This window comes from Brachionichthys hirsutus, unplaced genomic scaffold (genome assembly GCF_040956055.1).
Source record: "Brachionichthys hirsutus isolate HB-005 unplaced genomic scaffold, CSIRO-AGI_Bhir_v1 contig_851, whole genome shotgun sequence".
In the NCBI taxonomy this organism is placed as follows: domain Eukaryota; kingdom Metazoa; phylum Chordata; class Actinopteri; order Lophiiformes; family Brachionichthyidae; genus Brachionichthys; species Brachionichthys hirsutus.
Genome location: NW_027180330.1, coordinates 405293 through 419125, shown reverse-complemented (window position 1 = coordinate 419125; position 13833 = coordinate 405293). Strand labels below are relative to the sequence as shown.

At 39.3% G+C, this 13833-nt stretch overlaps 1 protein-coding gene across 1 annotated transcript; it reads left to right on the top strand.

Moving 5' to 3' along the window:
* Window positions 1-2579: 2579 nt before the first annotated feature.
* LOC137912965 (protein shisa-9B-like) lies at window positions 2580-9803 on the top strand. The gene is made up of 4 exons (XM_068757096.1): window positions 2580-3088; window positions 4061-4167; window positions 8090-8230; window positions 9433-9803. Exons 1-4 carry the CDS (start codon window positions 2580-2582, stop codon window positions 9801-9803), a joined length of 1128 nt encoding a protein of 375 aa, XP_068613197.1.
* Window positions 9804-13833: the final 4030 nt, after the last annotated feature.

The window sequence follows — 13833 nt, the reverse complement described above, 5'->3', positions numbered from 1 at the left end:
CTCAGGATCAGCACTGGACAGCTCCATAGGATATAGGATATGGAGCTGTCCAGTGCTGATCCTGAAGTGCCATCTTTTCCACGGCATTGACTCGGGGAATTTTCTTTATCTTGCCCACTTCGGTTGGTTTTTTTTGGTTTGCGCATGTCCATGACAAGACAAGGTGGTGTCTTTTTGGTTTTGCTTTGATTTTGTATCGATTATCTTTGTTCCTGTGTGATGATTGCATTTGAATGGAACTTTTCCCTCGTTATTAGATGTGTTAATTTATTCCCATCACAAACTTTGGTTCATGCTTATGATTTTTCTCATTTACAGTATGGCTTTATCTCTAACAACTTTAAGTTACAACCTTTTCAAAAAGTGATATCAAAACTGAATATTTTATTGTAATTACTGTGGCGGCTAAAGAGTTAAACAGCATGGTGGTTAATTTTAGCCACTCTATGGAATCCAAAACCAAAGTGAATCAGTCTTATTTTAGACAGTTTAGTCTGTAAAAATGACTTTTTCTACACCAGCTGGTGAAACAAGCCATTTAAACTTATTTTGTTCAGTGTTTATTGCTGATAACAGACTGACATATCAACCAAACACCCCCCAGCTTCTGACTACTGACACCTACAAACAGTAATAGCTGAAAAAAAGGGCCTTGACAGACACTGGTGTGCAGAAAAGCTCATTGACAGTTTATTTTTAGAGAAAACGTTTTAATCTAAAATTACGATTAGTGTTGAAAGACTTATTCCTCTACCGCGAGAGAAATGTCAGTTGTTCTCTTTGATGTCGAATTGTCGCAGCCACGGAATTTACAATTAACTGTTAGGATAGTGTTTTTTTTTCTTGTCTTGTCTTTCTGCATCTTAAACGTTCCTTATAAATAGTATGCACAGTCCCCAAGAATGAAACATTACGGTTCCTTTGAAGTGGAATACAACAGCTTTCTTGAATTTGCATGCAACATTTTGGTTTCTGTTTAAGCACATTTTGCAACAGTAATTGTAATAATACGTATTGTTATTATCATTAGTCGTAGTAGCAGTAATAGGCTAGCACATGCATTACCTCAGCTATTAGCCATTGTGCTGGGGACCCTGGTCCATTCTGTTTTAGATGTGCCTCTTTTCCAGCACCCCTGATCCAAGTGATCATGTTCATCACCAAGCGTCATAATGATCCAGTTATTTGAATCAGGTCTGTTCAAATAGAGAAATATCTAACTCTGTAAGGGTAGAGGGTCCTTTGAAACAAGAAACTCTGGATTATAGACACGATAATCAAAAATCATTAATTTAATAAATCTTACGTACAGACTGTACCTCTCTGCAATTTAACAAGATCACAGCGTGACATCTTCCATTGACTCTGGGATTGAGCTGTGTGAAGTAGAGACATGATTTCAGGTTTAATGAAAAAAATTGGTTCCGACAGTTCTGGGCCCTTCTCTCTTTCTCATTTGTCTTCCTACCATTTATTTCTCACCTTCCTCCTCAGAATCTTCCAACTCACTGCTACGCAGAAGCTATGATTGGTTTTGTTTACGTCCTGATTAGATTTCTTGTGATGGTTCTACTTGTTGCAGAATCATGTTGATTATTTCAACATTCTGTATGAATAATATTGATATCTGAGATTGTGTTCCTTTAGTAAATTAGGAATAAATTGAAAAATTACACTGTGCATCAAAAGGTGACACATTTCTTCAGGGCTGAGCAATCAAATGTGTACATGAATATATTTCAATAATTTGTGTGCAGGGGCTGCTGCGCCTGCATGACAACTTCCTGACTTGCAGGTAAAAAATGTTTTAGCGTTATTCATTCTATCACAGGTAGTATGTAGGAAGATAAGGGTTGTAATGTTGCTCAGTCGAGGAACGAGCCTGATCAAATTTACAGACACTGGGGGATTTTTGCATTTTAGCATAATGAAGATTAAACAGCCCTGAAAAAAACAGCATCAAAATGGAAAAATATAAATATTCGGTGGTGTTTTTTGCCAAAAAGTATGCTCACACATAATGAAAATTACATTTTCTAAAACATTGATGACAGGAGATCAGACAATAATGAACTTATCATTATATCATATCACTTACATAAAAAAAATAAAATTAATGATTTACTCAAATTAAAATGCATGACTTGAGGACATCTCCCTCTCTCTCTCTCCATCTCTCTCTATATCTCCCTCTCTCCCTCCCTCCCTCACTCACGGGGTTTGCTCTAGTTCTCCAGTTTGTCTTGCCCCCCCCCACTCTCTCTTTGTCTGATCGCCACTGGAGTGAATCAGTCTCAAAGGAGTCTTCCTTCCAGTGCAGCCAGGTGCGCACCACTAAAGTGATGCGGCCTTTCACCAAGTCTTTACTACAGTAGGATTCCTTTTGAGTCTACAAATTTCACAAAAAATAACATTTTGTAAGGATAGAAAGGCACAGAGGCTCGTTGTGCGTCAACACATGGGAGTTGGAATCGGTCTCATCCCAATTACGCATGGATTTGTCTCGTTGGCGCGGAAGAAGCGTCCGGATTTATGAGATAATTTCGGAGCATAAAGGTCGGGGGGGAAAGTGAGCAACAATGCGGGGTACCGAGCTGCTGCTCGGCTACTTTCTGGTGAAAGTTATGGCGTGCGACGCGGAGGACGAGCCGGATCAAACAGCTGAAGACTTCATGATGCTGACCGGGTTTAACTCCTCAAAAGAAAGGGAGATCGAAGTTACCGACAGTCCACACATGGAGGACAAGTGCCGAGGCTACTACGACGTGATGGGTCAGTGGGACCCGCCGTTCATATGCAGGACGGGCAGCTACCTGTACTGCTGCGGCACCTGTGGCTTCAGGTTCTGTTGCGCGTTCACAAGCTCTCGGCTGGACCAGACCACCTGTAAGAACTACGACACCCCGCCGTGGATGATGACTGGGAGGCCGCCGCCCAAAGTGGACGTGTCGTTGGACACCGCCAGGGATAAAACCAATCTCATAGTGTATGTAATATGCGGGGTCGTTGCCATAATGGCCCTGATAGGAATTTTCACTAAGCTTGGTTTGGAAAAGACGCACCGCCCACAACGGGAAAATATGTCAAGGTAGGTTATTTGATCAAATAAATTAGAAATGTCCCTTTTTTTATGTCCTGTCACCTCAGTAATGCCCTCTGCAACACAAGCCAGATGACCTCCTGTCTGTTTTATCTGTCAAATCATGTTTAAATGAGCCAAGAGATGTTTTAAGTTACCTGTGTTAGCAAAATAAATTACGTTTTATCACAGTCACCAACAAGTTCTTCATAAAAAGCTGTGCAACAATTTAAAAAAGAAGTTACGTTGAAAACATTGCAGGCTTAAATGTTAACAGTAATATGTCTCATGTCCTCCCTCACTACGTCCATGCATCGTCTCCTGGGTCGACCTCTAGCCCTGTTCCCTGGCAGTTCCATCCTCAGCATCCTTCTACCGATATAGTCCCTGTCTCTCCTCTGGACATCAAAGTCTGTCCTCTCTGACCTTGTCTCCAAAACGTCTAACCTTCACTGTCCCTCTTATTGTCTCATTTCTGATCGAACCTGGTCACTCCCAAGGAGAACCTCAGCCTCTTCATCACCGCCACTTATAGCTCCGCCTTCTGCCCTTTCCTCAGAGCCACTGTCTCCAAGCCGTTTATCATGGCTGGCCTCACCACTGTCTTGTAGAAACTTTCCCTTCATCCTCACTGACACTCTCCTATCACAGATTACACCTGATACTTTCCTCCACCCGTTCCAGCCTGCCTGCACACGATTCTTCACCTCCTTTCCACATTCTCCATCACTCTGCACTGTTGACCCGAGGTACCTGAAGATTATCTTTCCCTAATGTGGGTCATTTCTTTAAAGCTCGACGTGACAAATTAAAGCCAAAGTCAAATTCGTTTTGGACAGGCTGTGATAGTTAGAGGGTAGAGAGAAATGCTTTACTTTTACTTTGTCGTTTACTGCAGCGGGACTCTGGCGTGCACTGCTGTACTTGAGTTTGTTATTTACTGACAGACGTCCTCTCTGACATTGTTCTTCATCTTTCCAGAGCTCTTGCACATGTCATCCGACATCCTGCCTCAGAGCATATGGACGACATTGGACTTGGCCAGCACTATGAGAACATACAAACCAACGTGGTAGCTCAAAGTCTCCGTAAGTCATAAGTCACGTATTACACAGACAGACAGACAGATAGATAAATCTTATTCCTGTGGAACAGGAAGCGGAGGCAGAGAAAATGTTCATGTGGGCTGGTGAAGTAATTAGTCATGTCCCAGCCATTTCTTAACATTCACACCAATTACCCCTGAAAACCTCCTGCTCCGCTGCTCAGCCAGAACTTTCTATATGGAAGAGACTTACACATCACATCACACTATCATCGCTTCGTCATCAACAGCAACACCTACGCACTCCCACGGAGACAGAAGTTTTAAGAGTTAATTGTATGCCTGCTTACTGCCTTGACAGCTCCAGTCAATAAAAGGTCCCTCTGCCTTCTTCAGTCTCTCTCTCTCTCTCTCTGCAAGCTGGATAATTAAGGCAAATGGCATCTCATATTTAAAAAAAGGTTTTACTGACACAGTTAAGTAGAATTTTCATGGTTGTATTGTTCAGTTTTAAATATCTGTTCTAGTTGAATAACTGATGTTCAAAAAGGAAACGACAATAAGAGATGAATTGATGTTTCTTACTCTAGATAGCACTCAAGATGTTTTCCTTTCGGTAAATGTAGTGATTGTGATGTTAAATGGAAGTTTACATGATCTCAGAGTGCTGCGGGTGATTTCATTGATCCTTCAGGAGCGTTTTCTAATCAGACAAAACACCTGGTGTAACCTGCCATTGAAACCAAAACCGGCCTGCTATTGACAGACATGTCAGACAACTTCCCACTTCCATGTTATTTACTATAAATATTGCTGAAGTGAGCAATAAAAATAAACTTCAAGTACGATTCCAGATTCCAAGATTTTATTTTAAAAACTCTGTCAGTTTTGTTTTAGGTGAGATCAACTTTTTACTCCCTAAAATGTGCTCAGGTGAGCTCTGACATGGTGGTAATTAATATTCTAAAATATCTAATATATAACATGACTGCTAATGGCACATCGGGAACCTGTGATTCAAAATCTTTCCAATGGTTGTATTGAAATGCAGAGGCGCAGGTTGTATTACATGAAAATGCAAAGGTCTTGTCAAAATAGGGTCCAAAAATTGAATTTATAATCTAAACCAACGAGATTGTTTCTTTGAGTCAGAAAATATATGGAGAGAAATTTGTGTCAAAAAGATTTGCAACCGCAAAATAGATTTGCAATTTTAAAAAAAGATTGAATCAAGCGTGCAATCGACTAGATTAAGGCTATTTACTGTGGCGACTCCTGGCGGGACAAGTCAAAAGAGGAAGAAGAAGAAGAGATGAAAACAGCAGACAGATGATAGCTGTTTTCTTGACAGTAATTCGTGTAAAACTACAAGGGGTGTAGTTATATTTTTTGCCCCAGGGAGTCGTTCTTTTTGTGTCCACTCCAGCCGCGTTTTCCAGTGTTTGGTGTGACTCTGCCCCAGCTGGAACAGTCACTGCATATAATAGATAGTGGTGCAAGGCAGAGATCGAAAAGCAACAGATGAGGGAAAGATAACGAGAATATTTCAGACTGGCTGTGAGATCTCATTCGTCTCAAGACACAAGTTAAACAGATTGGGTGGCGTAAGTGATAGTGGCTGCTTTGGCTCATGCTCATGTCCTGTTGGCCATGTGAGGACATGGGGCAATTATGAAGTGTGGCCTTGTTTTAGTGCAGGCAGTCAGCCAGAGTGAACAAAGTCTCTGCTCACTGCCAACACTCCACCGGGCCATGACAGTTCATTTCCGAAGAGCGAGATAGAAATGTGGCGTATGTCAGCAGCATTAGCTCTGACAGCAGCAGTGAAATTTAGTCTATCTAGTGTGGGTCTATTTTCCACCTGAATGTCATATACTGTAATCTAAAATGTGAACCCAATCATTCAGCTTTTAAGTAGGTAATTACAGACTGACAGGACATGAGAGGGGATGGTGTTGGGAAGGACGATGCAAAGGACAGGGTGAAGTGGAGACAGTGGATCTGCTGTGGCGACCCATGAGGCAGCTCACAAATAATTGCATGGACAAACTTTGGGTCAACTATTGACTTGAGTGTCTTTTGTGTTTGTCGTTTGTGTTTGTTCTGTTATCATAGTTGCTACTTTTTTTGTCAGCTGCCAGCAGAAAGTAGGACACTTCTGGAGACTTGTAAGGTTAAATACTTCACGGGAAATAAGCAAGTTAACACTCCAGACACACACACGTCTCCCTGGAACTCATCAGAGAGTATTTTGGGAGCTGTATGCTCTGAAATAAATGGTCTTATTTACAGACAGCCTACTTTCAAGTTAGCATCAAAAATATGCTATTATCTCTGAGTTGATATCTTTGCCATTTTTGGCAGACTCCTCAAACTTGCAACATCAAACGCTCTATTTATATTGCATAAATGTGTCCATCTTAAGTATGAGATAAATATACTTGTGGAAAGACTTTTATCTATTTATTTATATCTTTGAAATAATCTAGACCAGTGGTTCTCAAAAGTTTTACACCAAGTACCACCTGAGAAAATACTTGGCTATCCAAGTACCACCTAATGGCCAACATTAAAGTAAAGTAGCGTAGTAGGCCAAAGATTTCATGAAAAACAAGTTGAAAGTTTATTTAATATTTAATATCATACACAGATAGAACATTGTGTTTAAAATTGGAAAATAATAAGGCGTATTTAAATAATAAATCAATTAAAAATGTACTGCATATGAAAATTAAATAAACATTGTAAAACAAAAAATAGTTATTTGAAAATGTACTTAAAATGTAAATAAAAATGTGCTGTGCTGATGCAGCTTGTGCTCATGCAGCCTGGCATCACTTCTGTCAGCTACAATTATGAAAAAAACATTTAGAAAAATAGGGGGAAACATACATTATATATGTATAAGATTGTCATAAACACAAACTTTCCAAAGTACATATTTTATTTGTTAATTCTAAAATGTTTAATAACCAATAACTGACTTAAATACGTGAAATCTTGTCTTTTCTAACAACTCAAGCTTTAAATACTTACAGTAAAACCGGATAATACAGGATGTTTGTTTCTAAGAACAGATTGCTGCCACCTTGAACAACCTCACCTTCTGATCTTACTCTTTACCCCACCCCCCTCTTTGAGATGCGTGGAAGTCAAAGCTGTTTTCTTAATTGTTTCATGAGACAGCATCGACAATTTGAGACTAACCAAATTAATTAGCACAGTAATACATTTCTTGCTGACCAACGGGGAATAAGAGCCTAATTAACCTATTTTCTGTATTAATGATCTGTTTTTATCGGACACGATCCAGACCAAAGTCTAGTGGGATTGATGCCTTTTTTTTTTTAAAGTTTAGAAACTTTAACCACTGAAAATGGTAGTGATGAGTGGATGAACATTCTTTGCATATTTATTTCCAAAGTTGTTGGTGTTGGATATACAGAGGATTATTTTCTTTCCAATTCCTTTGAGCCAAACACAACACTCACAGTAATCTTCAAACTGTTGCCTATGAATTGGTACACACTAATCCCCTCCAAATCTAAATGAGGAGAGGACACTGAACATCTGTTTGTTCTGTCATGCCAGTAGGCAGGGGGCCAGTCTATTTGTTGTGCACCCTTTAATTTACCAGCTGTCTACTGTAGGATTAGTGCAGTTTTACAAAGAGCAATCATGACTCTCCAGCTGGGTCCATAAAAAAACCTACTTAAGGGAAAAAAGATGCCACCAAGTTAGAGCGACAGTTACGCATATCGTGGGAATTTAACATCATGCAACAGAGACTTAGAGGAAACCAACGAAGTTTAGTAAAAACACGCAAATAAAATAATGTTAGGATTTTTCTCAGATGCCTTGGTTAATTACAGATATTACCTTAGTGGTTTAAGGTCATTTGTTTGTACAAATACTAGAAAGAGCGTCTTGTTTATTGTATTAAAGGTGTGTTTCCCCTCCTTTAGATAGCAACCAGATGAACAACATGGCTCAAACATCGATGCTGATAGCCCAGCCGTACCCAGCTATGGGACAAATCACCAGCCCCTATGATCAACAGACGCTAATCGAAGATCTCAACAAATACGCCACGCTCAAGGCTGTGGGTAAGAACATGTTTACGATGAGACAGGAGGACAGAGGAGCAGGTTGTATTTGTAATTTTGCTCATTACATCCACTATTATTAAATGAACCATACTCTCCTTGTGTTAATGAGCATCAAGGTTTATCTGAGTGAACATTAAGCAACAGAATACGTAACCTGAATAATAATTAAGCAAATGCTTATCAGTTAATGGGGCAGAAAAGTCATAACATGTTACATGGAATAAGTGTTTCCTATACATTCATTTATTTGCAGATGGTCACACCAGGATAATCATTTCAAACCAAATATACATACCAAATATTAATTGTTGGTTTATGGAGCTGTGCCTGTCTCTCTCTCTCTCTCTCTCTCAGACACACACACACACACACACACACACACACACACACACACACACAGACTTAACTTTGGTGGACCACCCAGGCATATGAGTGGAGTGCACAGTATATTTGCCATCCCAATTTAGCAAATCTATATTTATTTTTTAACCATCTGAGAGGACGTTGCCATCTGCGATCAATTAACGAGTGGACAAGGTCCCATCCCTCCACCCCTCTCATCTAGTGATGATGACACACGCTCTGCAGATAGATGAAGAGAGAGAGAGAGAGAGAGAGAGAGAGAGAGAGAGAGAGAAAGAAATATCACTACGCTCAAACAAATGTCCTGTGTTGTAAATTAAATGTAAATGACAAATACTTCATGACAGTATGATCAAACAGTCACTGTTATATTTAGACAGTAGATAGAGTAGAGGCTGATACGGCGATGGTACGCTCAACTGGAAAAAACAACAATGTAAATGCTAAATTTACTAGATGACACATTTGATTTTGAATTTGCTGTAACTGTATTAAGTTCATTAAGGAGCTCTCACCTCAAGAACTCTCAAAATAGAGCAGCGTTTGAGGGTTTCTGGGGTTGTTGTAATACTTGGCTATAAACAGGCTTCTATTGCATCCATTTCAGATACTGCAATAATCCTGTTTACGCAACACATCCTAGATGTGTACTGTACTTCAAATTCCTTCCCTAATTAGGAACCTTGTTGGTTTGAGCTGCCATCAAATCTCAGGTTTATAAAAATCTGACTCACTTATAGTCCATCAATGCCAGCAGATGAGAAATGAGAGTTTATATGTAAAAACAAGTGTGTTGTTCTTCCAATTATGTTGTTTATATATATATTTTTTTTTAGCAGCGAAAGCTAATGACAGCTTCTACAGCATCCAACAGCAAGCAATGGAGATGACCACCAAAGGCAGCCTTCCCATGGAAGCCGTAGATATGGAGCCAGAGCCGTGCAATCCTTATAGCCCACCCAGACAGCTGACTCGACACAAGTACAAAAGCCGCAGGAACCACAGCTCCCAGTCACTGTTGTATGGCTCCAACATTGCTGCCAGTCCCGGTCTGCTAAGATCCTGGGACCCAAAGGACATGCTGGGACTCCATCAGAGCTGTGGCCCAAAGAAACTCTGTATCATAGAGAAAGAGGTTCACACAACTCGCTATATGCCTCCACAACCTTACTTTGTCACCAACAGCAAGACAGAAGTGACTGTATGAGGGGATCTGTGAAATATCAGGCTTAAAGTCTGTATTCAAGAATACATCTACTGCCTGTAGCTGACTAAAAAAATCACAGCTTGAGCAGCCTGTGATTTCAGATGAAATGCTTTACCAGACAATGCATAGATAGCTTGAGAATGAACAGCCTGGTGCTATTTCAGGATCCCAGGATGGTAAATTCGGCAAAATTGTGCATTAGATATATTGTTTATTTGGAACTAAACAGCCAGTAGTTCCCAATACAGCACACAAGTGAATCAGAAACTTAAACGAGTATAACTGACACTCTGAAAGCTCACAATGGACCGGTTTCATGCCAGGTAATTTTTATTATTATGTCCCTAACAGAAGTCATGTTCAGTGAAGGTTTAGAGGACCAATACTTAAATTCTCAGCTTTATTACAAAAACATTCCAAATCTCATGCTTTGGGCTATTTAAAGCAGAGGACAGGGCTGCACCCACAGCGAATGCACAAGTGAGAAAAGGGAACTGTTAAAGACGTACTCGTATCATATATCCAAATCTTAGCTGTTCCAACCCAGTTGAATGCACAATCTGCTGAAATCTGTATATCAACTGCATCCGTGTTGCACATTTGATGAAATCTGTTATTCACGCTGTACTCACTTATTCAGAGGAGATATTTATTCACAAACAATATAGTGACTACCATTGAATGTTCGTATTCTGTGAGTGCAAACTGTTTTAAAAAGTTTTAAGATAAATGACACCTTATTTACACAAACACATCTACTATAAAACCTTATGTGCTGAATAATAATATATATAAATGTGAGAACACTGCCCCATGATAGAAAAAATTATTACAATATTATTATCTGATTACCCAAGTGCTCTAATACATTTTTTGTGTACAGAACAGAGCTACTTTGTTTCAAGGTGTCCTTTATTAAGATATTTTCATCACCTCTATTTTGGACAATGTACACTTTATTTCCATAAGGTTTTGTACTGTAAATCCATTTGTTGCCAGTGTGCAAGCAAATACTTCAATCTCTTCTATTTCTTAAATTGTTTTGTTGTATTGATAATTGATTAATTTTAAATTGTTTTGATGCAGTCAAGAAAAGTTCAAGGTTCATGAAATATTTTCTGGATGTGAAAACTTACGGCTGCTTTCTATGGTGATCCAAGGTTTCTGTAAATGAATGATGTCAGCTAATTTTTCTGTATTAAAATTAGTGGACTTTCTTCCCCTGTCAGTTGAATGTGAAATAATTCCAGTAAGCAAAAGCGTCTAGCATTTTGTAAAAGGGTTGTTCACCTGAGTTACCGCTGTCTTTGCAGCTCAGTAGAAAGCATTGAAAGGTCGATGGTCAAGTGTGTATGCAGTAAAAAAGAGAGCCTATAATCACAATAATAGAAAACAAATGCTGTCTGTAGCATTTTTTGGTGCTGAATGTAACAGCTGTTGTTGTTTTCTTTGGCTAATTCTGATTCTAGCTGTTGTTATCACCAGTACACACCACACCAGATGGTATCATTACAGCTCGGAAGTGCATGCAAGCACCAAAAGCACTCATTCAGCTGAATATGCTATTTAAAGTTTATTGCACTTCCTGTTTTATTGTACTCCAGCTATAATAAGTGGTGTCATTATATTGGCTATATTAAAATTATTTTTTATAACTCTTTTGTCTTCAGAATTTTCTAACGGCATTATATGGTTGAGATGCTGCTTTTAACTCCGGTTGAATCATCTCACAGCTAAAGTACCTGTGCCAAGGAAGGTTCTGTTTTCACCCATATGTGTTTGCTGACTGGTTGGTCAACAGGATTATGCAAGAACTGTATAATTATTTTAACAACTATTGGGAGGATGCATCTAGTGACAAAATAAACTCAATTAAATTTAGGTGGGGATCCAGACTAATGGGTGGATATTTCGGGGGGTTGATATATATTATCTATAATAATCTGGATCAGATAGATGTTAATGTTAATATTTTTTCTTTGGAGGGTAGCCTACTGTGAAAATAGTTGTAGTTCTATCAGATCTTTGGTTTGAACAAGCCTCTGAAAACACAACAAAAAAAGAGATTGGGGGGGGGGGGGGGGGGGGTCAGGAGACATTCTTGTTAATTAGAAAATTATGTTTCCTACCACCCGAATGGTTCCCTCTGGAAATTAAATTGGTACAATAACCTAAATCAGTCAGACATATGAGTCATAGCCAAGTCCTGATGTGTGAGGAGTCTTGATACTATTTTATATTCTCAAAGTGTGAATTTTATTTTTTATTTTTACAAAAATGCAACCGGTTTAGATTCACCCAGTTTAGGTCCAGGCCAAACATTTGGGGTCATTAAGGTAATTATGCTAGACTGAGCTGACTCTCACTTAATAGCCATGCTCAGGGTGGTTTTTAACAATAAAATAAATAAATAATAATCCAATTATGAGGGGAATGAGCTGCTCGGTGGAGGTCTGCGCTCTCTGAGTACTTTTTTTTAGATAATATTTTAATTTGGATTGAGTTCAGGTTGAGTTCCGGTTCCTTGGAATCAGATATTATTTGTCGCTTTGCTCTGCTGCTAGAATAGAATAGAATAGAAAGCCTTTATTGCCATGGCATAGTAGCTACACAATGAGACTTAAAGACAAGGACTAAGGACAGATCTTTTCATGCACTCTGCCACTTGAGCAACAACATGAGGCAATCGGTCACTCTGTTGTGACTGTGTGTTCTTTTAACAGAGGACATATGAAAATCCACAGCAGACATCACTGGCCACATTTTCCACCATACTGCAGTCAAGCTACATGGATAATAGTGGATCAATTCCTGCCATATAGCTAGATACCAGCAGGGCCAGAATGGGCTGTAAATGCATCATATTAATCCATTCCCCACACTAAGACAGGGTAGCATAGCCCGGATCATTGTGCACTACAAAAGCAAGTGAAACAGATTGGTGCAAAATCTGAGCATTTCTGAAAGGAGGCACACAGAGATTAGGGATTTGGAGCTCATCAGACAGATGCCTCCAAAACCACCAAATACTCGTGTCTATTTGAAGCCTGAAGAAAGGTCATGTAATTCTGGGACAGGCTGATTTTTCTGGGTTGAAAATCTAATACTGTCCTGAACATCATGTTATCATCGCTCCAGTATGGCTTTGAATCCCATCATGCAATTGGTATAGCAAGCCTGCATGAGTTAGAGGCGCTTTGTTGGAAATTGTACACATAGTACATTATTGCAATTTGATATAAATTACGCTGTAAAATGCTGCATGGGGAGCCTAACTAACAGAATATAATCGCAATTGAAAAAACAAGAGTCTAGTGACAGGCACTGTCGGCAGAACGTTTAGTGTCACCACAGTTAATTAAGAAATGTAATGGAGAGGGTGATATGGTGAGGGGTGAAATCTATTATCAGATTTGGTTTAATAAAAGCGAAATACGTGAAAATACGTACAAAGAAAGCAACAGATTCCTTGATGTAATTTAGGAATTGAATATCTCCTCTATTCCTCTGACAATGTCTTCTTTGTATTCAATGAATGCTGACACACAATCTCGACACAGACATGGCTAATACGTTTCAGCCCCTTTATCTTTTCAGACGTGAAGCATTTCTTATTACTTTCTTTAACATTCATCCTATGCCATCTCAAATGGCATCTCACCTTTGCCAAGATCCACTAATCAACCACAAAGCTGTATTCCCTGCAGATGATGAGAAGCCCTGCACCTTCATTTATATGGCAGCCAAATTATTTTAAATGTAAACTAAAAAGACAAATGAGAAGATGGAACAACTGTCAGCGAGCCTGTTTACACAGCAAAGCCTTTTTTTCTTCTTTTATTCTGAAGAATCATCAAAATGGTATCTTCTTGAAACAAGACTAAAGCTTGTCAGTGGATGTGAATGACGTCGGCACAGAGGAGAACAATCTTCAATAGACCAGCAGTGCTCTCTATTGGCAAGAGAAAATACAGCTGGAATTAATTCTGCTTTGTACTTGGGGATCAGGGAGGTGGAGCTTGGTTGGTTG